This window comes from Electrophorus electricus, chromosome 4 (genome assembly GCF_013358815.1).
Source record: "Electrophorus electricus isolate fEleEle1 chromosome 4, fEleEle1.pri, whole genome shotgun sequence".
NCBI lineage: Eukaryota > Metazoa > Chordata > Actinopteri > Gymnotiformes > Gymnotidae > Electrophorus > Electrophorus electricus.
In genome coordinates this window covers 14,732,253-14,754,844 of record NC_049538.1, presented here as the reverse complement: position 1 = coordinate 14,754,844, position 22,592 = coordinate 14,732,253, and the positions used below count along the sequence as shown (strand labels likewise).

The 22,592-nt window shown below is 39.4% G+C and overlaps 2 protein-coding genes across 5 annotated transcripts; both read right to left on the bottom strand.

Moving 5' to 3' along the window:
- Positions 1-496: 496 nt before the first annotated feature.
- Positions 497-11,487, bottom strand: ilvbl (ilvB (bacterial acetolactate synthase)-like). The gene is made up of 15 exons (XM_027023691.2): positions 11,020-11,487; positions 9,492-9,693; positions 8,818-8,945; positions 8,092-8,230; positions 5,933-6,044; positions 5,507-5,606; positions 5,294-5,391; positions 4,933-5,069; positions 4,614-4,748; positions 4,225-4,339; positions 3,686-3,855; positions 3,010-3,080; positions 2,760-2,831; positions 2,306-2,411; positions 497-1,741 (listed from the first exon to the last, which is right to left on the bottom strand). The coding sequence occupies exons 1-15, from the start codon at positions 11,119-11,121 to the stop codon at positions 1,563-1,565; spliced, it is 1,866 nt and encodes a 621-aa protein (XP_026879492.2). The 5' UTR covers positions 11,122-11,487; the 3' UTR covers positions 497-1,562.
- Positions 11,488-11,906: 419 nt separating this feature from the next.
- glb1l2 (galactosidase beta 1 like 2) lies at positions 11,907-22,134 on the bottom strand. 4 transcript variants are annotated; one of them, XM_027023695.2, is made up of 19 exons: positions 22,044-22,134; positions 21,490-21,690; positions 21,337-21,405; positions 20,928-21,023; positions 20,599-20,707; positions 20,424-20,516; positions 20,195-20,276; positions 19,870-19,934; positions 19,547-19,631; positions 19,237-19,374; positions 18,670-18,750; positions 18,381-18,487; positions 18,039-18,185; positions 17,716-17,787; positions 16,667-16,745; positions 16,439-16,526; positions 12,870-12,981; positions 12,637-12,753; positions 11,907-12,454 (listed from the first exon to the last, which is right to left on the bottom strand). In XM_027023695.2, the coding sequence occupies exons 2-19, from the start codon at positions 21,651-21,653 to the stop codon at positions 12,344-12,346; spliced, it is 1,815 nt and encodes a 604-aa protein (XP_026879496.2). In that variant the 5' UTR covers positions 21,654-21,690; positions 22,044-22,134; the 3' UTR covers positions 11,907-12,343. The 4 variants fall into 4 exon arrangements, with proteins under 4 accessions (XP_026879496.2, XP_026879494.2, XP_026879493.2 ...); XM_027023693.2 differs by having other exon boundaries at positions 21,490-21,663; XM_027023692.2 differs by having other exon boundaries at positions 21,490-21,660.
- Between the last annotated feature and the right edge of the window lie 458 nt (positions 22,135-22,592).

Sequence of the window (22,592 nt, the reverse complement as noted above, 5' to 3'; positions counted from 1 at the left end):
TGCATACCTGGGAATCTAGTCAGTTCATTACGCTGATTTGACCCCTGTTGCACGAGGCTGTTCAAACAAATGTATACAACTTCCATCAATTGATCTTAGTTGTTTTACTATGTTGAACTGAATCTTAATCTTTCACATGTATGATGAGGTACTAAGGTCCACCACAAATGTCCTTTCTACCACAAGATTAAAGTGATTTCTAATTACCCCATGCAGCAGACAGCAATAAATAATAAATGTTTCCTTCTGTCCATAACTGATGTCTCTGTGCAATTAAACTATTTCACACAGATGTAGCATGATTACAGGCCTTGGTTTTAGAATAGAGTATAATTTGGTTGGTTGGATGAAATGCATACAGGTGAAACTTGAATGAGGAATCAGCAAGCAGTCCTTTTGACAGTAATCTTATCCAGATGGCTGTTGTGTACTTCACTGCAATTTTGACATCTTTTTCATTATACTGCAGTTACTTCATGGAATTTTCACAAAGAAAGACAAACACACAGACATTTATTTTATTTTTATGTGAGACATCTTGCATTTTGCTGTGATGGCCGGTCCAGATTACACCAAAACATTTTCAACAGGACAGAGAGCAGGACTCTGACTTGTTCTTTACAAAATCCTCATTTATTTTGTCTGATCCACCTTGTTGATTTATTCCTGTGTAAATGATTATCCTTTCAAGTCTCTTTTAGATCACAGACACTTGTTTTCTGCCATCAAATTTCCTGAGATGAGTTGGAGCGTTGGTCTTTCAGTGCCTGCAAGATGTCCAGGTTCTGAGGCATCAAAGCAGTTCCTCATTATTGTAATCTCCCCACAAGCTGCATAGCTGAAGCGAGGTTTTGGGTTTCACATGGTTTGGGCAGATGGATAAATCTTTGGAAATCATTTCAATGACATTCCCTGTTAAAACTAGTTGTCCAGTAAAGATATATTGAAGTTAACCAAGTACCTTTATTTAGTATTGTTATATGATAAAACCTAGCTCACATTTAAGGGTCCATCCATCCAGTTTCTATCATTGTTTAATCAAACAAGGGAGTAAAGGAAGAATTATAATCTGTATTTAGATAGGAGATCTGCACTTGTGTTAAAGTTAACACATCATAATTTATGGTAATGTGCTGCATTGTGATAATGCAGGTCTAACAGTGAGTAGTCATTCATAGAACTGGAATTAAACTTGATTAATGCTGAGTTGTGAACAAGATGAGCTTTACATTCAGTATCTAGAAGCACACTACCTTCTACATATAACTGTCATACTGTATTTTAACAGACATTAAATCATTTCTCAACAATTCCCAGTTGCAGCGACACTTCTAATATTACCATTATTTTTGTTTTAAAATTCACAATTCCCTTTAAGTTACCAGATTTTAAAGTTGTAAATATTACAATTCTCCTAAATAAAAACAGGAACTACAAAAGCAAAGTCTGAGCAGCCAAATAAGAAACGGTGTACTGCCAACTATGTGTGTGCAGGCCACCTTTAGGCTCCAGACTGGGGAAGGGTTAGGGGCTCTTTTGGCAGATCCCTGGACTGGGTGTTTCTACACAGAGATTGAGCCATCCCTGAAGTTGCTTTTCCCAATGAGAACATTCAGCAGCACAGATTTTCCATCTCTACACTCCCTCTGCGCCTCTTTTACAATGTCACCAAGCTGCACCTCATCTTCACGCCCAATCAGGTGACCTTTGCCTCCATAGCCTTCAGCAACAATGTGATAGTCTACATAAAAAGGGGGATAAAAAGTTTAAGATAACTTAGATGATCAATCACAATAGCAGCTTGCAAGTAACGTGTATATTTAAGTGAACATATTTACAGAGAGTAACTTTAGGTTACAAGAAAGATTTGCATCTATGATGAGATGTCCCCAAGTTTACTGAACTACAGTAAATAATACACTAAAGCAGTCAGCTGGATTCAGAGTCTAGGCCCAATACAAATTTGTTATTTCTTCTATTTATTTATTTTTAAAGCAGACCAACTGGACCAAAAGGTCTAGAAATTGTTCTTTTGGTAGAAATGTTGTTAAAAATAAATAAATAAAACACACACACACACACACACACACACACACACACACACACACACACACACCGCTTTTAATTTTGGAGGAGTGTGTAGATAGATGGTACAGCAATAATAAACCCGATAAAAGATTACTACAACCTTACAGATATATAAATTAGAGACATCACTATATAGAGGGAATACATAAACAGTCATGCCCTCATCATTTCTCTTTCACTACTACTATGCAAAAGGCCAAAGATAACAGTAGATTACCTGTAAAGGCAAGAACACAGGCCACACTGCTGCCCAGAATGGGCACTTGCTCTCTAGAGATCTGACTCCAGCATGCATCATTTCCCACTAGTGCAATCACAGGTGTCTGACAGTGAAGAAAGACCGGGGTTAATCACAAACAATTGGGCAGAGAAAGGGTTTGCAAGAAAGCGACGGTGAATTTGTTAAACTCCGCAGAGTGTGCCATACTGCAAACAGCTTTCATGGTTATGAGGTTAGTGTGAGCAAACAGCAAAGGACATGATGGACACAATTGTCAAATTAGTAAATAATAAAACATTATAACAAGAATAATAATAATAATAATAATAATAATTAATAAACAATACAATAATAAACAATAATATATTAAAACATTTTAATAAATGTATTATGTGTTATTGTCGCTAACGTGTAGCTTTGGGTGGTTGCTAACAATCATTATTATTGATACCTTGTGTCTCGTGAAAGTATCAAATTCTGCCACACTGTATCCTAGGGAACCATCACCATAAACAATCCATACCTGTGAATGAGACATTTAGTTCCCAGAAAACAGGTTTCATATGGATCAAATACAAAGACCACATTATCATGGACAGCAGGAGATGTCGTCAGCGTGCATCAACATTACTTCCCCCTCTGAATATTACTTCCCACCCTCACAGAGAGGTGAAGTGAATTTAGTAATGTTTGTGTCTTACCTCTGCGTCGGGACGGCAGAGTTTAGCTCCAAGGGCAAATCCACCCCCCACACCAAGAGTCCCAAAAGCCCCTACAGGGAACACAAGCTGATGTTCATGGATTAGGTGGAAATCCTGAATTAGTGCTATTTGAACTGTGTTTGCATGGGGGTGGTACAATCAAAAACCCAAGCAATAAGCTTGTATCTACCAGTCAGTAATAATACTGTTATAATGCAGTAATAATACTTCTCACACAAACATGGCCGAAATATGGTAATTGTGATGTTACTTATTATGAAACATATGGATGAGCATGCATGTGAAATTGTCAAACTTATGGCTGCATGATTTTAACAAACCTGTATGACCATATGAAGGCCCCTAAAACCTCAAAATGTTCACTCAACATTCATCACTGTTCATGGTGCTCTCAGCACACAGGGACAATGTCTGTCACTGGCATCTTACAGCCATTTGTACTGTCCATATTAAATAACAATTAATAAACAATACATGAGACCATCAAGAAATACTGTACATACTATAGATATTTTATCATAAGTTTCCTCAGTTGTCAAGTCAACTTTGATTCAGCAAAGGTTGGAGGTACAACGAACTCCATGTTTTACAGTGACCAGTCATATTATATGGTGCCTATTTTGCTTCACTTGTGTATTGTGGTTCTGGTTCTGACCTGGGTCTAGCCAGCTGAGTGGTCCTCGCGGTCTCATGATATAGGCAGCAGTGCCTACAAAGTCTCCGCCATCTGTGACAATAATGCTGTCCTCTGCCATGAGCTTGTCCACGTTGTACAGGACACTCAGTGGGTTCAGGTGCCGCTCGGTCCTCTCACTGGCCTTTGCTCTGCCAAAGATGAACATCAAGCATAATCAAAACAAAGACATGGACAGTGTCCCACCATGTGTTCGGTGCGATTCACACAAAAACTACATGAAATGTCAACTGTTCCCCCTGGTGGACAATCTTCAGCCTGCTTAACACAAGTAATTGACAATTTGACAATGAAAATAAATAGGCATAATAAATGCATGGTAGAGGGCATTAAGTGTTTGTTCTATTATAGTTCCTAACACAGCCGTGCCAGATCTGCAGCCCTTGATTACCTGGTTCATGTGCATGAGCACCTGGAACAAAAAAAAACAGACTGTCTGAGGTTTCCTGAGGACTGGATTCAGAACTTCAGCACTAACTCAGGTAGCTACATACATTTACCTATTAGCTGTCTCTTTGGTCCTGTCCTTGTCCTTGAGGCTTTGTGGCCATTCCTCAGGACATCTGTGTCCCGTTAGGCCCTTAGAAAGTCGCAGCAAAAAGGATCCAACGTCGCCTAAACAAGTCAATAATAATAATAATAATAATAATAATAATAATACAATATCATCTGTGTATGTGTGTGTGTGTATATATATATGTGTGTGTGTGTGTGTGTGTGTGTGTGTGTGATATATATATATAAAAGTAGGTTTACAACATGATTTACAAAATAAGAAAAATAAAGTCAAATAAAATAAATCGGAATAAATTAAGATGGTTTAAAGTGACCTTGGCAAAGGTAAATGAGGCAAACTGTCCTTTGTAGTGTAACTGAGGTCGTGTCGCACCTTGAATGGCCACTGTAGGCTTCCAGAACAGGTCAGAGTTCTTCAGTAGCTGAGTTCTGTCACGGTTCACTGCAATAATCTGACTCCGTCTACTAAGCACCTTACCATAACCCAGTCTGAAGTCACACACTGTGCCTATCACACAGCAAAATAAATAAATAATAATAAAAAAATTATAAGGCATCACATACACTTCATTGATTTTCAAGTAGTCAATTCATTCTACATTCTGAATATCCCTTAAAATAATGCACTTTTCCATGTCTTAAAGCACGAAGTATATCTCTTAATCTGTCCAGCAGATGGTGCTGATTCTCACCTGCCAGCAGCACCAAATCAGCTTCTTTCAGGGCGTCCCCCCTATTCTGTCTGATATGAAGAGGGCTGTCTCTACCCAGCATCCCTCGGGACATTCCACCCAGAAAGCAAGGAATGCCCAGAGACTCCAAAGCTTTCCTGGAACAAGGTGAAAACAAAAATTATAACAATCCACCTCTACAAGCCAGGAGTTTAAGCAACTCAATCCTCCCTTAGAGTATCAAGTTACAATTAAATGTCTGTTGTGTGTACTGTGTACTGCATACCAAAAATAGTGTAACAGATCATTTCACAGGCAGGGATAAGTAAAGAAGATTAGCCTGAAGTTATTTTAACCTCATTTAACCTCCACATAAATCTACCTGATGTCGTGGACAGGTGCTGGAGGTAGTGTTGCCTGGCTACCCAACAGGATCACTGGCTTCTTGGCTCTGCTTACAAGTTCCACACACCGTTGCACCTAGGGAAGGGAGAAAATGAGTCTGCTGTATTCAGCGGAAATGTCACTGATTACGACACTGATTATACCGCCACTGCTCAATAACATGTCTTCTCTTTCTCCTTTCTCCCCTCACCTCCTGGTCAGACGCTTGAGGGATGAGGACAGGGAGAGGGGAGAGCTCCCTTGGTTCCCATGCACCAGCAAACAGGTTCGTCAAGTGGTTCTTCAGATACCTACCAGAAAACAAAGTTCAAAATGGTCAATTCAGGAAAGGATTCAACCTGTAAATCGATCATTAAACCCATCATTCAAAACACTTTATGGAAGAAATTCAAAAACTGAAACAGCACTACAATTTTTTCTAAACAAAAACAGAAAAATGAACTTCAGGCATTTCATAGTGAAAAGGGGTATTTTAAGACCATGTTTAATTGCAAGTTTTCATTCCAACTCACTTTAGATTTATTAGCATTTTTTGTTTATTTATAGTCTTTGTCTTTACAGGCAAAGAGGTGGTGTGACCTATAACACTGTAAAATGTGATGACACCTTGTCATACCATGCAGTTATTTTCCCCATGATTCCCTTGGGAATGTTTTTAGGAGAAACTTCTTTCTCCACCAGATGATATGGATAGAGTGTGTCTATGGGAAACTCGACAAACACAGGGCCTAAAAACAGACAAAGCTGAACATCAGATCACAAAACAGAAAAAATATATTTACCTCCTGTAATAATAAAGTGGTGTTTTTCATCTTTTTACAGCATATTTGTCCAATGGGCTTTGCACAATTAGGAGGCAAGATATCTCTGGTTGTGGTTTATTGCTTTTTTTAAAATCTGCATTATTCTTGCCAAGTAGCTATCCCAAAATTTCACTATGTGAGCCCTCACTGGTTGAGTTAATTCTATGACTGTGTTAATATGCCTGTTGAGACATTTGGTCTTGGGTGGATTAAATTTAACTCGAGCACAGCCTTCACATCTTTTATGGGGTGAATAGTATTCAATCCATCCTGCACCTTGAATTTTCATGGGTAACATTCATGGATGCTATGCAATAGAACATACACTTCACAATAATTTGTCATTATAATTCAGAGTCAGATTAATCTTATATGTATTAAAACCAAATTTTTGGCAATTTTCTAAAAGTACAGCTCAAATATTATTTCAAGTTGGGCCAGTAACTAAAATGTCACTTTAATCTCCATTTAGTTTCAAAGAAATTATTGACATCCAATGTATAATGCTATTCCAGGTGATAAATGGGGGATTTAGAGCACTGGACTCTTTAGGAACCATAGAGATAATTGTGTCACCTGCATAAATGTAGACATTGGAACCATGCTCACAGATAATTCTTCAGAGCAGTACTTCTCAAATGAAGAGAAGAGGACCAAGAATTGATCCCTGTGAAACACCATGTGTAATCTATGCTTTTTCAGATACCGAATCACCCAAGTTAATAATTGTCTATTTGTTAAGGAAATGTTTAAGAAAACTGGGGCAAGAAAAATAAATAAAATAAATAAAATGTTATGGTCTAATGTCAAAAGTTACAATGAGGTCCAAAAGAAGAATGTTAACAAAAGGTAGGCTTGGCTTTCCTCCTGCACAATAATTTTTTACACACAATATTTTCCTCTTATGATGATATCCAGGACAGTATTTAACCTATTAGTAAAATGATTTACAAGATCTCTATGAAGGATTTCGGTTTTCCTATCATGAAGTTACCTAGTGGTAGTAAGAGAACAGATAAGACACTCAGATAAGTGGTGAAACAGCTTCAGAATCGTAGCACCTTGACTCACTACCACGAGCTTAACTTTGCTTTGAAAAGTGGTGGGGACAAGAATGCAGGCCAGTTGTTGCATTCGATTCAGTTGCACCTCAAATTTGCATGCATGCAGGTTCTCGGGGATGAATGTTCACTGAAAGGAAAAGGTTTGTGAAAGGTTGTATGGCCTGTTTGTCAAGCTTATTCGCACTGAACAATACAAGAAATATCAGTTCTATGGTTTAAAATATATTTAGTACAATTGTTTCCTATTTATTTTGATTTGAAAAGTCATTTGTTTCAGCAGTCATAACTTTCCAGCATCTGTTCTGTACTTCATCACAGAGCTCACATGTAATAACAGCCATTGGTCATATGACAAAGACCCAATTTATTTGGGCACATGCTCCAGTAAAGCTATACTGCTTTACATCTTAGCCTGGATTAGCACCACATGAATTCCCCACAGATACTATGAGGCAGAACAGGTATGCACAGTAAGAAAGAAATAGAAAAACAGAGAGAAGGGAAAGTACATAACTCTACTCCAAGACTGACTGGCAAACAAAGGGATTGGGCTGTACCCCTTAATACTGTAAATTTTGCAGAACAAACAGGAAAGTCTAGAAATGTCCCTTGTTGCCCAAACACAATTTTCAGCATGATCTTAGTGCCATTTTGGCAGACTGTTTGGACAAGTATCTGCAGCAAGCTGTTATAACAAATATTTTCAGAGTCCACTTTCAAAAGTGGTGGGGACAGCCATATCAGCATATGATACGCCTATGCTTTAAGAAATTACTAAACAAGTTACAATGTAACTGTCCTTCAAAACCAATTTTGAATATGCCGAATTTCATTGGAAAAGCCTGTTTTTTAACCCAACATCTCAAGGTGCATTGCGGGAGGGATACTCTAGCTGTGCTGCAGCGTACCTGGTGTGCCTGACTGGGCGATGGCCAGGGCTTTTCTTACAGTGGGAACAATCTCCCTCACTCTCCTCACAGATGTACAGAACTTGCAAAGAGGCTTGAAAAGTGACATCTGGTCAATGTCCTGTAGAGCACCTCGACCCTACACATACACAGACAGTGAAACACAATTTAACGGCAGTACAAGTACACTCAACTCAAACAAAGCTTTGTCCCAAAAGGTTTGTTTTGCATTAAGTGTAATGTGTATGTCTGGAAACACTAAGCCACCTCTCCTAAGCAAAGTGCTTTTACATTAACATTAATCAGGAGGACCTCACTGTTTAAAAAAGACATGCATTTTATAGTAAGACGTTGGTGGTCCACTATATAATGAAACACAAAAAAGTCTATGTCTATGAGAACATCTGGTTCACCACAGAATGATCGCACTGGTGAGAGCTCTAAGCAAAGTACTTGCAAATTGAAGAGCTGGAGAGCACCTGAGCCTCAACACCTGACAGAAGAATTTCAGTCTACAGCCGTCTCTGACGTTTTATGCACATGACAAACTTGACACTCAAACACATGATCTCTGTATGAGCATCATGCAAACAATTAGTCTGTCAAGTTCATTAAGCTTGTTTCATTCATGGTAGTGGTGTAATTTTTTTTAGATGAGACTCCTCCTTGCAGCGGAATTGGTTTGTTATATGCCCTGACTTAACAGGCTTTTCTGCAGCTCCTGACCTGAAGAAGAGTAGCGGCTGCTCCACCAATTAAAAGCACAGGTGACTCTGCCATCTGAGCATTTTTCACTGCTGTAATTGTGTTAGTGAGTCCCGGTCCTGCGGTTACTGCAGCCACACCCACTGTGCCTGCATGACAACACGATAACAGGGCATGCTGAAAGGAATCTCTAATTCATTTCACTAACCATCACCTCTTACACTAAAGTCTGAGTGCAAGGAACTTTTAGATTTGGGCTTCAACAAAACCTCATGGCTTTGGTTATATTAACTAACTGATTAACTTACTGAAGGGCACAAAAGTAGGAGTGTGATCACTGGGATCAAAACTACAAAATATTGGTTCATAGCAAAATGCAATGCAAAAATGAATCTTAAAGTATAATATGTAACATATATATATATATATATATAAATATAAATAAAAATAATCACACACACACACACAATCCTTAAATTAAATACACATATCTAGGCAACATAGATAATTTTACCTACAAAATATGCAACCCCTACCATGTATCCCATTTATCTATCTATCTATCTATCTATCTATCTATCTATCTATCTATCTATCTATCTATCTATCTATCTATCTATCTATCTATTTATTTAATTTTCCATGAATGTAAATACATCCTGAAGCTCAACATGAAATGGAACATTTTTACTCACCGGAGAGTCTTGCAACTGCATCGGCAGCAAACACAGCCGTGGCCTCGTGCCGAGTGTCCACAACACGGATGCCCAGTTTCTCACATGCCACAAGAACGGGTGAGATGTGTCCGCCGACCAGCGTGAAGATGAACCTGATGCCATGTGCACGAAGGACCTCAGCCACACTCTCGCCTCCATGCCGAGGGCTCTCCCTCTCCACCTGAGATGCATTACAGGAGTAATGAGTAAAAAAACCACACACACACAAATAATGCATGAAATCTAGATTAATATGAGGAAATCAATTAATCCTAAAATCTATCCTTAAAAAAATGAATAAATGGCAACCTATCTTGGGATCGAAAATTTGCCTAACTGCAAATTAGATGCTTTTGAACCTACCGGCATTCTGTGTGTACTTCTGTTCTTAATATACTTGAATTACACCCAATGACCACTTTATTATTATACACATCCACCTACAGTCATGTGACACTTTTTTCTCATAAGTGTACTACTTAGAGACTTTAGCCTGATGGCATGCAAACCTCATCAGTCTCCCTCTACCCTGTTCCTCACTGGTCACTTTCTGACCATAGGACAACTACTGAATGGATATTATTTGTGTGGCAGACCGTTCTTAACACTTACATGCTACTGGCATGGCAGTAGGTGTTTTACTGGTATAAATGTATCAGTCACAGTAGTATTGTAATAAGGCATTTCTAATAACCAAGCGCTTCTACTTAAAGCACATGAATGATACCCCTTCATATCATATCATATCACTTATATGAATGATACCTCTTACCAAAAACGGCCGAAACGGTAGCCAAGAATGTTGGAGAAATAGGTTAGCCATATTTCTTTCTTTCTTATTATTTGGTGGAGAGCTGAGTTCATAGTTTCTGCTTGCTGCTCTTAGGTAGCTCTTCTTAGGCAATACTGCTCTTCCGTGTGCAGGCCTATACATTTGACTTGCTGGTACAGATAATACATCTGATGGAATAGGCTAACCAGTCTTCTTGCACCAGGCCGGTTACATCAGGCTAACAGTAAACCTAATCTTATCACTTAAACATTAGATTTAGTCAATCTAAAGGTTAAAAAGAAGCTAGCTAATACAAACTGCTAGAAAAACCAAGTAGCCAACTAAAAGTTACATTGTAGGTTAGTTTAACCGGGGGAAATTATTCATTTATAAGTCACCGGTAGACAAAACCTAGCGACCTTATGTATAATTGAAACAGTGGCCCCGTAGCAGAACTAGGTTAGCTAAAAAATCAGTAAAGGTATATAATTAGCTAGATAAACTATCTTTTTACATATTCCCGTTATACTGGCAACGACACCGTACTGGTACATTTCACCGTGCATTTCTTCTTTCTCTACTGTCAAAAGCAGCTAACTCTAGCCATCTTAAAGTGCCCGTCAGTGAACTATAACCCAGCTAATTTAGTTAGCTAACGCTAGCATCGCGGCTAGCTGGCAGTTTCGCAAAATTAATTCTCATTAGCTAGCTAACATAATAACTACATAACGTTACCTTGTGAAATATCTGGTACAGCAAGCCAAGTTTGTAAACAGCAAACAGAACCATCCCCAGGGCGGCAGTAAAACAGCAACATACAGCCGCGCCGATGTCCATTTTGTAGGCAAGTTAGTGCTACCTAACTACAACGCAACGGACACCTGTTATTCAGTTTAGCTAAACATGGATCGACACAATAACCAAATTATGTTTGCTTTGGCTAAAGTAGGAAGGTAGCGTTAATAAAGTTTACTTCCAGCACACTTAGCTATTGGTTTTAAATAATACGCAAGTTGCTTGTCTATCACCATGCATCTTCTAAATTTCTCTGCTTTGCATCTGTTCAAACGGCAGCCGTTTTTCCCGTAATACCGTTTCAGATTAAAATGATCTGTGGACAAGATACTGTCGTTACCCTAGCTCTATCTTCAGCTAAATGCGCATGTGTGTCACACTCAAATCTAGTCAATGAGTCTCGGTTGAAGGAGTGTCCGTGTTCACACCAGTCTTTTTCTTTTCTTTTCTTTTCTTTTCTTTTCTTTTCTTTTCTTTTCTTTTCTTTTCTTGTCTTTCTTTTTCTTTCTTTCTTTCTTTCTTTTTTAAAACTGTTCACGTTATTTAGTCTTCGAGAATTACAGTCTTACTGGAGTGTGAAATATATTTTTTCATATTCAACCAATGACAGCTGGACAAATAGCAACAATCTCTTATCTTAATCTGTCTGTGGTGGAACCGTGCCTGCAGTCTACAGAAGAATGTTATTTTCTGAACCCGAACAACCAAAGAGCTAGTCTCTCACCAGCTGAGAAGCTCCCATACCTCTCTCTATCTGTACTTCCCAATCCCCTTTTCAAGTAAGAAAACAGTGTTATGTGGAACTAAGTTTCTGAATGACAGACATATTGATGACTTGGTGGTTTATTGTGAGGTTTTCTGTGAGCAGAAAGGAGTACAAGACAACATATCAAAAGATATTTGTTTAAACCTGAAACTAAGTTGTAATATATTATTATTATTAGTAGTAGTAGTAGTAGTAGTAGTAGTAGTAGTAAGCTTTATGATATCATATGCAGTATTCACTTATCAAGGAGTCCATTACCCATTGGCCATTACCCTTAAGATTCTAATCATTTAATGTAGTGGTTATGAGATTTGCATGGGAGATTTTTCAGTCTGGGTACAAACTAAAGCAAGTTCTTGGTGGTACAGATATATACCTTATAGACTTTCTGTTTTACCTGAAAAAAAAAGGAGATCTAGAAAGTGCAGGCAACATGACAGAATTAAATATGATTCATGATTACTGATGAATTTACAAGAATGTTTTCTTTTTTTGTTTTTAGGAGAGAGTGCAAAAGGGTTGTCTGGACACATCAATTGTCTTGCAGTGTTGGGGATTCTCAGCAAAGTGCATTTTGCCTCCAGCCCTGTGTTCTTCGAACACAATCACCTAAAGCATACAATGTCATCCATATTAAAACAATATGAAACATAGTTTTTACAGAAGGACTGTTGTAGCTTGCAGAAGCAAGCCTGATGATAACAGGGAAAAGGAGGATAATATTTCCTTATTATTTAGTATGTGATCGTATACGTAATAAGTGCTATTTAGCTTTTTCCTTGTTGGTTTACCTGGTTATCTCCACTCTTCAACCATGAGGCAGGGAGATAGAGGGTGTTTTGAGGACCAACAGACCAGTGGCGTCCAAGATTTTGCCCATTAACAAAGACCACTCCTTTGCTCCACCCCTGGTAATGAGTTAGCAAGACTGTCAATTTACATGTCCTGTTCTAGTAAGCTTTTATAATATTGTATAGTTTCAAAGATATAGAACAAAGTATAGAACATCGTTTGCTTAACATACTGGCAGCTTGACAAAGGTGTCTCTTGGCTGGCCATCCACTGCCATACTACCTCTGAAAAATGCTGGGTACAGGGGCTTTTCATCTGTAGATTTCCACTTCAGTGACTGTAACCTAGTATGTGGAAATATACAGATATTTATAAGGGGTCAACCACATTTGTAGAGTAGATTAGAGTAAAGTCTAAACAGTTCATTTAAGAAGACCCTAGACAAAGAGCATTTTGTTTTGTTTTGGCCAAGTTCTTGATATTAAAAAGTGTGCTGCTGTACCTAAAATTGTGGACACAAGCACCACTCTCCCAGCTCAGGCACAGTTCTTTCAAGCATTCATTGCATTATCTCACAGTGGGTTCATCCTTCTGCATAAACCTCAGAAGCTCCTATTTAAAAACACCAGCCCCTATTGGCTAGCAGCCGGGAAGTGCATGTTGAGGCACAGATGCCCTTCCTCCGTATATAGCAATCGACGCAGCATCATGTTGTTGTTCACAAACTTCTTGCTTCACTCAGAAAGCTCTACCTCAACATGGCCGCACTGGATGCTTAGCTTAATTGTCAACAGCTAACAACCTGGTGCAGTAGTGCTAACCTTTTTTCTTCACCATAGGAAGAGGCTCGGGGCTAACAGAGTTTGACTGTCTCCAAACAGCACACCTTCTCAGCTAGATGGACCATATGGACCGCACCAGATGGACCATATTCATCAGCCTGTGATAAGCCCAGACAGCGCATGCCTCTCACTCAAGAGTCTCAGTTGTAGGCTGGTGCACCAAGGTAGCCTATACGACAAAGACCTGCTGTTGGAATCCATACCGGGTTTGACCACGGGTGTTACTCTAATGAGGAGGACTGCAACAGGTCAACCCTCAGGGCCTGACAGAAGCAGTGCCGATGCACTGCCCCTTAGCATGGATCTGCAATGCACTGCAGAGCTGTTGGGCATTCTGTGGCCCAAGCTACTAGTGTAGACCCCGAGCACCCTCTACGAATGGAAGTAGCTACCTACAGTCAACTGGACAGCGGGACAACTTCTGTCAATCTTCCCCCTATGCAAAGAGGTGGCCACTTGCTCCTGGAACTAACCCTTCTCTGCTAAAAATCCTATTCAGGGGGGTTCAGTGCTAGATTGTGTGGGCATGGGGGAAAAAGTGGTATTTTCACCTACGGGTTGAGCATGTGGAAGCTTTCCACCTGCATCCAGGTTAGAAAACCATGCTAGCCCTGCCTTCCCCTACAAGTCTGATGGCTCCTAGTCCTCCACGACTGAAAAATCATACCCATCTGTGGCCACAGCTGTCAGAGTCCTTAAATTTGGTTCATACCTACTGCAGACGCGGTCACCCCATGAACATAACTGGCACATTTTTAGGGAGTGGTATATGAAATCACAGGTGTAGGTGTTCTGTCCCATTATGTCATTTTTACAGGAACCTTGGAGACAGGCAAGGTCTTTTCCACCATTAAAGAGTATTTGGCTGCCATCTCCTCTTGCCACATGGACTTTGATGACACAATATCAGGGCATCACCCCCTCATATATCTTTACAGGAAAGTAGCATGCTGGCATTGCCCAGTGTCAAAACTGCTCACCAAACAATGGGACCTTTCATTGGTTTGTGCGTCTTCATAACGTGGAGCTCAAGACATTGTCACTGAAGTTGTTCCTATTGCTGGCACTGGCATCAGAAAAACAGGATAGTGACATTCATATATTTTTGGTATATCTGATGTACATCCAGTTCACAAAAGGGGATGGGGAGGTTATGTCGAAACCTTATCCTACATTTTTCCCCACAATTTTTGTTTTGTCAACAGCCTCCCCCTTGCATTGACAGCTTTCTATCCCCCCACATTTTCTTCTGAAGAGCAGGAATGGTTGCATATGCTGTGTCTGGTGCACCCGCTGCGTCTTTGCATAAACAGGACAGAGGGATTTAGGGAGAATAAATATCTTAGATGAAACCTCACACTGGTAAGCCTATACCTAAGTAAGCAATGCCTATCCCACTGGAGAGGAGGAGCTAAAGCCCTGGCTTACATCAACAAGGACATGCAGTCCCCAGCTGGCTTGCATGCACATTCTGCTAAGGGGTATGGAAACATCCTGTATGTTCTGTTCTATTCAAGAGATTTGTGCAGCAGCTAGTTGGGCCTCAGCTCATATGAGGTTTATGAGTTTTTAAAGGCTCACTGTGCCTACTCTGGCAGGTAGTGGTGCTGTGTGTAGGCAGGTCTTATGGGTAGGGAATGTAAGGTTCTTAGGGCAAGTGATGAGTGATTGGATTGCATGGGCTTTGTGGCAGCTGGTCTATGAAGTAAGGTTGTCAGAAATATGGGAACTGGCATGTCCCATAGTGAGATACCAAAACAAATGCTTGAAAGAGGACTTTAGATTACAGACGTAACCCTGGTTCTCTGATAGCATGAGTGAATTATGCCACTGGATCACCTTCCTTGTGTCAAGTGAGTGTCACGCCTTGTACACAGACCCAGCCTACTACGAACTACACTAATCACAAGCCTCCTGTTTGTTCCCAGTCCCCTGAATACTAGTTACAACTGTGTAACTTCCCTCCTGTGTTCTATAGAAGCTGTTCTGTTCAGTTAATCTGTGTGTTTGCTTAGCCATCTGTTTCTGAGCCTTTATTATTGCTAGTCGTTTTTGTCTTCCTTTTTTTTTTTTTTTTTTACTTTTGTCTGTTTACTTGGTTTTTGCTCTCTTGCCTGCCCCTACTTTGGCTATAGTAAATATATTGTCTGCTACCTTGATTTGAGCTTTGCCTGTATTGTTAAATATTTGGATTATCCTTTCCTCTATTAAGTAAAATCAGTTTTCATGCATGCGTCTGTTCTCTGAACCATGACAGCGAGGCAGATGTGTGTTCATTTTGAATAACAATTTGATGTTGTGTCGACCAATAAACACAGAGGAAGGGCAGTTCTTCCCTGATGCATATATCCTGGTTGCTGGCCAGTAGGGACTGCCATATTGAAACAAAAGCTTCTGAGGACTACACAGAGGGGTGTACCCATTGTGAGACTCATGCTATCAGAGAATCATGGTTATATCTGTACCTGAGGTTTGTATCTGGTTCTTGGCAATGGTTTCATTTGAACTGGCAACTTTATACTAGTTACCAATAGCTAACTGAAAACCTTAACTACTGCACTACCACTGCCTCTCATATATGTTTAGCCAATCATTCTCACGTGATATGCGTAGCCAGTCATTCTCAATGGGCATTTATCTGCTCTAATGCAGCAGCAGTTTAAAAAGATAAAGGGACCAGCCCACATCCTTCCAGATTCATTACCAACATTCCAAACCAGTTATACTAATGCTGGGAAGATATTAAAAAGTAGGTATATAAGTTAAACAGTTATATAAGTTAAAGGGTAGCCAACATCTCTAAGAACTGAAGTGATTAACCAGAAACTCTTACAAGTAGATGATGATTACATGAACATCAGACACCATCAAAAACTATTAACATGCTGTAGTGCTTTTCAAGAAACTTTTAAATACAGTGAAAGAGATGCACCTGTCAGTCATAACGGTAAATCATCACCTGTTTATAAAGTTAGGTGTCATATCCAGTGAATACATTGTAAACTTCTTCAGAGGGGTGTGATTAAGGGTGATATCTCCAACAAGACCTATGTGGATAAAAATGCATTAATATTTAGAAAATAAATATGTTTCTTGCCTCTGATTTGCTTGTTGAGGTCACAACACTGCTATCACAATGACAGTAGAATTTTTTGCTAGACGTCAGTATTACATAGGGCTGTTTCACCTTTCCGCTGTTCATTCAGGGCTGGACCGAAGTTCACTCTCCCACAGTTTTCCACAAGCAGACCCAAAATTCTCTCTCTCTGTTCACAGAGATGAACATTATAATGCACATTATTGTGTCCTGTAGACTTTGGAATGAGACAGTTGTTATAATAAATCCGGAGTAACCTTCAGCCAACATGATAAGATTTTAATAGTTATAAAGATTTTTTATCTTGTTTCTTTTTTTAACCTTTGGTTCAGGTGGGGTTTTTTTCTTAGAAAGAAAAAAAGACAAAAAAAAGAACAATAAAGAAAGGGAACACCCTAGGAACACCCCACACAATCAAATACCTAATAAGAACACCTAACCTGTTAACCAGGTATTTAATAAGGAGTGATGTCACTATTTGCCTTCTAAACAGCTTCAGCCCTTCTTGTAATGCAGTCATACTGCCAAGGTGAGGCTCTCAGTGGAGCCCCCAGTTCTTTAAAAGAAGCAGGAATTTATTGTTCATAAGGAAACCGCATTTGTAGCATAACATGCGCTTAGTCCCTCGTTTTTGTCACACAAAAACAGCCAATGAGTAAGATAAATAATTAAGAAATGAAAGAAGAGTAGCTGAAGAAGAATACTAGGTTAATTTGGTGTAAATCTGTCACAATGGGCTGAGATCGAGACTGTTAGCGGACTGCTAGCCAGCTGTTACTGGCACTGAAATGACACAGCACACTCCTTCTAAAGTAGCAGCTGGGTAGAGGGCATTAATGACTAGGGTTTCTCTGTTAAAGGGGTTCACTTGGACGATGTATTTAGATGTTGTTTATTTTAACTGGAGATGAAAGTCTGCAGAGTCATCAAAGTCTTCACAGTCTCATTTAAAAGGCTGTTAATGACATTTTTAAAACCATACCACAATTATTTGTACACAGTACACTTTTATAGACTTAGTATATTATATATATTACTTTACTGTTGCTTCTTTTTTATTATTTTGTTTCGTTTCTGCAACAGATAATTTGTCGACAACCACTTAATCAACCACTTAATCAAGTTACATTATTATTTACCTCACTGTGGGGCACTGCAGTTTCCTGTGTTCTATAGTCCAAAATTCCAATTAGGTGTTTGTCAATGAACACCTACAAAACATTTGCAGATTACAACAAATCTTTGTGAGCAAATAATCTATTTAGATGAGCACAAGTTTTGCTCTGAGCACTTTTCCAGTAAGCATGTCAAAAAAACTTTCAACAACGGTCAAACTATAGCATATGACAATGTTTACCAATAACCAGCATGTCACCATGTTTACCAAACTACATGTCACCATGCTAACCAAACTACAGCATGTAACCATGTTAACCAAACTGTAGCATGTCGCCCTGCTTACCAGGGCTTTATCACGAACATGGTTCCTTGAATGAAGTGCTCCACCTCTGTAAATGCTGGTCTCATAAAGTGTGTATCCATATGACTGACCACTGTTATGATTGACAGAGAGGTTCTCCATATTCACTGGGTCATTCGACTTGAATGGCTAGCAAACAAACAAGACAACATCCACATGTGGCTTTCAGCTGCTTTTGATTATGACCTTTAAAAATAAGGCTGGGCCAGTAACAGCTGGATGAGCTGCTGGGCTAAAAGGCGAATATTAACGGACAAACAAACACAACAGTGAGCAGATGGAAGCAGATGGAAGAAGCAGGTTCACAGTTTTATGAGTTCTCACCATGTCTGTGCATCGCAGACTTTCCCAAAAAGACATGTGCTGAGAAAAGACCACTGGCTCATAAACCTTCCTGCCCTGAACTGCAGGAAGCTGTGGTAACTCTTTATCTGAGAGAGAGAGAGAGAGAGAGAGAGAGAGAGAGAGAGAGAGAGAGAGAGAGAGAGAGAGAGAGAGAGAGAGAGAGAGAGAGAGAGAGAGAGAGAGAAGAAAATGAAAATCCTTCTTGAAGCAGAGGAGGAGAATCCTTTTAGTGCTTTAAAATACTTCAAGGTGCTAAATAACACCTTACTCTGGTAGCTTCCCAGCAGGTCCCGTAAGAGGTGATATTTAGTGGTGTAGTCCCCACTCTCAGTTAATGGAGCATCATAATCTAGAAGAGAAAACCCTGCTGTGATTTTGCTATGATAACACAGAAGGGCCCCCATAAGGTGGGATACAGACAACAGAAAGATATCCAATTATATTACCACATTGCAAATGTGCCTTTTGTCATACGCCAAACTATTTTTCCAAACGAGAGAGGTCTGAGGGTTCAGTTACTGCCATGCGTCTTAACGCTTAAGAGTCTGTGATGGTTGGAGAGAGGGAAACCTCTCTGTCTGCAGGTCCTTGGCTAACATCTAACTGCCCGCATTGGAAATCACATTCCCATTCCGAGGACTTTATTACTGGTCACAAAAATTACGTAGGCATATATATTACAAACATACAAACATAATTTACGCAATCTTAAATGTGCACTGCCTTCCAGCCACTTGCTCTCCTGAGGAGGTTGTACTGTTTCACTCTTTATTTAATACACAACTGCTTTTAAACGCAATGCAGCATTAACAACAAAAAAAGGAAAGTTGTGTACCATAGCTGTTGACCTGTGGTTTGTATGAGCCAAAGTCTACAGCGCCACTTGTGAACCCAAAGCTGCTTCCACCATGGAACATGTACAGATTGAAGGAGATACCGCGATCCATGAGCTCCTTCACTGCTGCAATCATGTCTGAGTGATTGAAAACACACAACAGCAGCAAGTAAGAAGGGACAACACGTGTCTGCCGTTTATGTCATTTTTCAACGATTCCGCAGAATCAATGTATGTGACACTTAGATTGTACAAGTCACTGTATAAGACAGAGGATAAGGTTGTAGGCTCTGCCGTATTAGATCCTCACCCTGTGCAGAGAATATGTGATGAGGCTCCCCCCAGACATCAAACCAGCCACACCAATACTCCATCACCAGCAAGGGCTTCTGGGGCTGCCACAGGTACAGTTCACATTTTCTCATAAAGACTTAAAGGTACATGCATTATCAATAATGTACACAATAAAAGCATCAACAAAAAACCTTGTCAATTATGTATCATGCCCAACTCTTTTAAATTAGGTCAATTGAGATTATTTTATTAAATATTGAATCATCATTTGCCTACTTAAAAAGGTTTATGACTATTTAATTTTTGATCTGCACAACAGCCAGGTACTGTGCTACTGACCTGCATATCAGCCAGGTACTGTATAGCACCATATGACAGTTTCTGAAGATTGATGGTTTGTAGGACTATGAAAGGAAAGCAGGAAAAACTGTACATCTGTGCCGGAGTGCCTGTAGCCATTGTTTTGGAGACTAAAAAGATACTCTAGCAACAAGTCAAAATGAATTTCTTTCATCATATTATAATGTCATAATTATACATTTTGGCCTGGTTAGTTGTTGGAGTTGAAGCAGAAAGCACTCAACACTTATTGGGATGTAAAATGATATCCGTGCTGTGCTCTTGGAGAACTGTGACTGAATTTACACACGTTACTATTGATTACCTCCTTCCACACCTCCACATTTTAACCCGTCACGATTATCAGAAGTCAATAGAAGCTCTGTGACTCCCCTGGACATCAGAGCCTATAAAAAAACAATGTTAAGCATCACATTATAATGCAACAATTTATTCCCATGGCTCTTTACACTCTACTCAAACAAATTATTATATGTTAATTTTAAAAGGAAAATTACAAACGACAAAAAAGATCTCAGTTTGGCACTCTGTACCTCTTTGACAAATGTCAGGTAATGTTCATCCTTTGCATATGAGCCATACTCATTCTCTACTTGCACTGCAATGATAGGACCCCCTCTACTGAACTGCAAAATTGAAAAATCTTTTATTAAAAAAAATAATAGTAAATGAACGGAATATCAAAGGGACAATAAAACTATATGTTACCTGAAGAGGTGTGACTATTGGTATGAGTTTGTCAAAGTAGGAATTCACTGCAGCAGTGAATCCAGGGTAAGTTGTTCTCAGTTTCATATTTTTATCTCTCAGCAGCCAACTGCAAACACACTGACAGCATAAATGTTTGTAATTCAAACAACATCTCTTGGTTCCTAATATGCGCACAACATTAAGGCCACCTATCCTATAGGCATACCTAAGAGGCTGCTATACTGCATGTAATTGGTGCATTTCAAACCTGTTTCTGAGCATAGAAATGGATGTGCCTACAAGACAGACATCCTTAATGTTTTGTCCAGAATTTGGCAGAGTCTCACCTGGGCAAGCCACCTAAGTCCAGTTCAGCACATATGTATGGCCCTGGCCGTAATATAACCCAGAGGTCTAATGCTGCTGCAAGACTAATGTATTCCCTACAGAATGACAAAGAGTACATAGACAGTTAGTTCCCAGTCAGGTTTGTGTTTAAGAATTAAAATTTATCATGGTTTTTATGAGGTGTCATCATATTTTGTAGGTCCATGTGTGTATTCAATAAAAAAATGTCAAAATGCCATATATATTTGAACATGAGCAACTATTATTTAATGATTATGATATTAATACTGTAATATCTCATTTATAATTTTGTTATTTATCATGTTCTCAGTGATATAGTTACAAATATTCCTTGTTATCACACATTCTCAGTGCATTATCACACATAGGCAGAGTGACAGTCCCTACTCCAGATCCAGCTGATCTTCGAAACGATACATCCCCTTCACTGGCTCATGCAGGTTCCACGGCACATACCTGAAAGAACACCACCAAAAAATTTGTTCAGACATGATGATGCTTTAAGGTACCAGAATTAGCCAAGTTGAAATGAGATCTTACGTAGCGAGGGTATTCAGGCCACAGGCCTTCAGTTTCAGAAGCCTGTCTCTCCAACATGCCCTGGGGACACGGAAGTAGTGGATAGAGCCTCCCAGAATCTGAATGGGAACCCCATCCAGAGTAAAGTGGCTAGAGTCTGCCCTTAATCCCTCTCGCTGGCTCATCCTCCAGCTGCTGACAATAACCTCACATAAGACACAGCTATACAACAGCAGAGTGCTTCCATTAGGACAGATTTCCACATACCTTTGGAATATCATATCTTTTATGATGGTTGCATGTGTTCCTGCCATTAAATTATAGTTTGAAATCATAGAGCATTTTTTATCTTTAAGCTTCTGTGTTTAATCTGTAGCCTACAACACATCTGAAACATTGTGGAAGGTTGTTAAGGAGACACTAGTGGCAGATTACTTCCAAGATACTACGTAACTAGTTGTTCTGTCGAAATACAGTGCTCACTCAAGACATTAATCTAAAACAACAACATATGTCTTAGAAATCCTTTAAACCCCCCCACAAAGGTCAAATTAGAGAAAGCAGTGTCATCTTACCTGCAATGTATGAGTCAATAAGCAGACACTTTGAATTATTCAAAAACGAGTGATCACCTCAGCTGTGAGACATGTGCGTTTAGTACCAGCTGGACCAAAGTGAAATCACTCAGGCAGGGTCCAGAATGCACTGATACAAAGAGGACAAGGGCACTATTGTGGGAAGCAAACACCAATATATTGTTGCAGTGTGAACACATTGGCTATTTTCAAAGCATAGCTGTGGTGCAGTCTGCACACAGGCTTAAGTTCTTTTTTTTTATCATTTACTTATTGTAATGTTATGATATTAAGTCATTTTAATATTAGTTGTTTTTGGTTTTTTTGCCAGGTACATAATATATAACTAAATAAATTTTAATAGTAAATTGTAGAGTTTAAAAAGATCTTTGCCCTCTAGTGGTTAACAACCTCTACACAAGTAATAGTAAGTGGCTTGAGATAGGGTGTTGTGACCTGGTCTAGGCTCAGGCTGTAACTGAATACATTTTTGAATAAATTTGTACATATTCAGTGCCAGTTAAGGCTAGGCTGAAAACTGTACAGTCA

What these genes read in the sequence shown, in the direction of transcription:
- ilvbl (XM_027023691.2), bottom strand. Translation starts at nt 11,121, where the DNA reads ATGGACATCGGCGCGGCTGTATGTTGCTGTTTTACTGCCGCCCTGGGG. An exon ending in CGCCCAGTCAGGCACACCAG is followed by an intron (nt 6,045 to 8,091) that starts GTACGCTGCAGC and finishes GTCTGTTTTTAG; the next exon opens with GCCCTGTGTTTGTCGAGTTT. An exon ending in CTGTGTTCTTGCCTTTACAG is followed by an intron (nt 1,742 to 2,305) that starts GTAATCTACTGT and finishes CTTTTTATGTAG; the next exon opens with ACTATCACATTGTTGCTGAA.
- glb1l2 (XM_027023695.2), bottom strand. Translation starts at nt 21,653, where the DNA reads ATGAGCCAGCGAGAGGGATTAAGGGCAGACTCTAGCCACTTTACTCTG. An exon ending in ATGTGGAGGTGTGGAAGGAG is followed by an intron (nt 19,935 to 20,194) that starts GTAATCAATAGT and finishes TTCCTTTCATAG; the next exon opens with TCCTACAAACCATCAATCTT. An exon ending in CCTGCTGGGAAGCTACCAGA is followed by an intron (nt 18,488 to 18,669) that starts GTAAGGTGTTAT and finishes TCTCTCTCTCAG; the next exon opens with ATAAAGAGTTACCACAGCTT.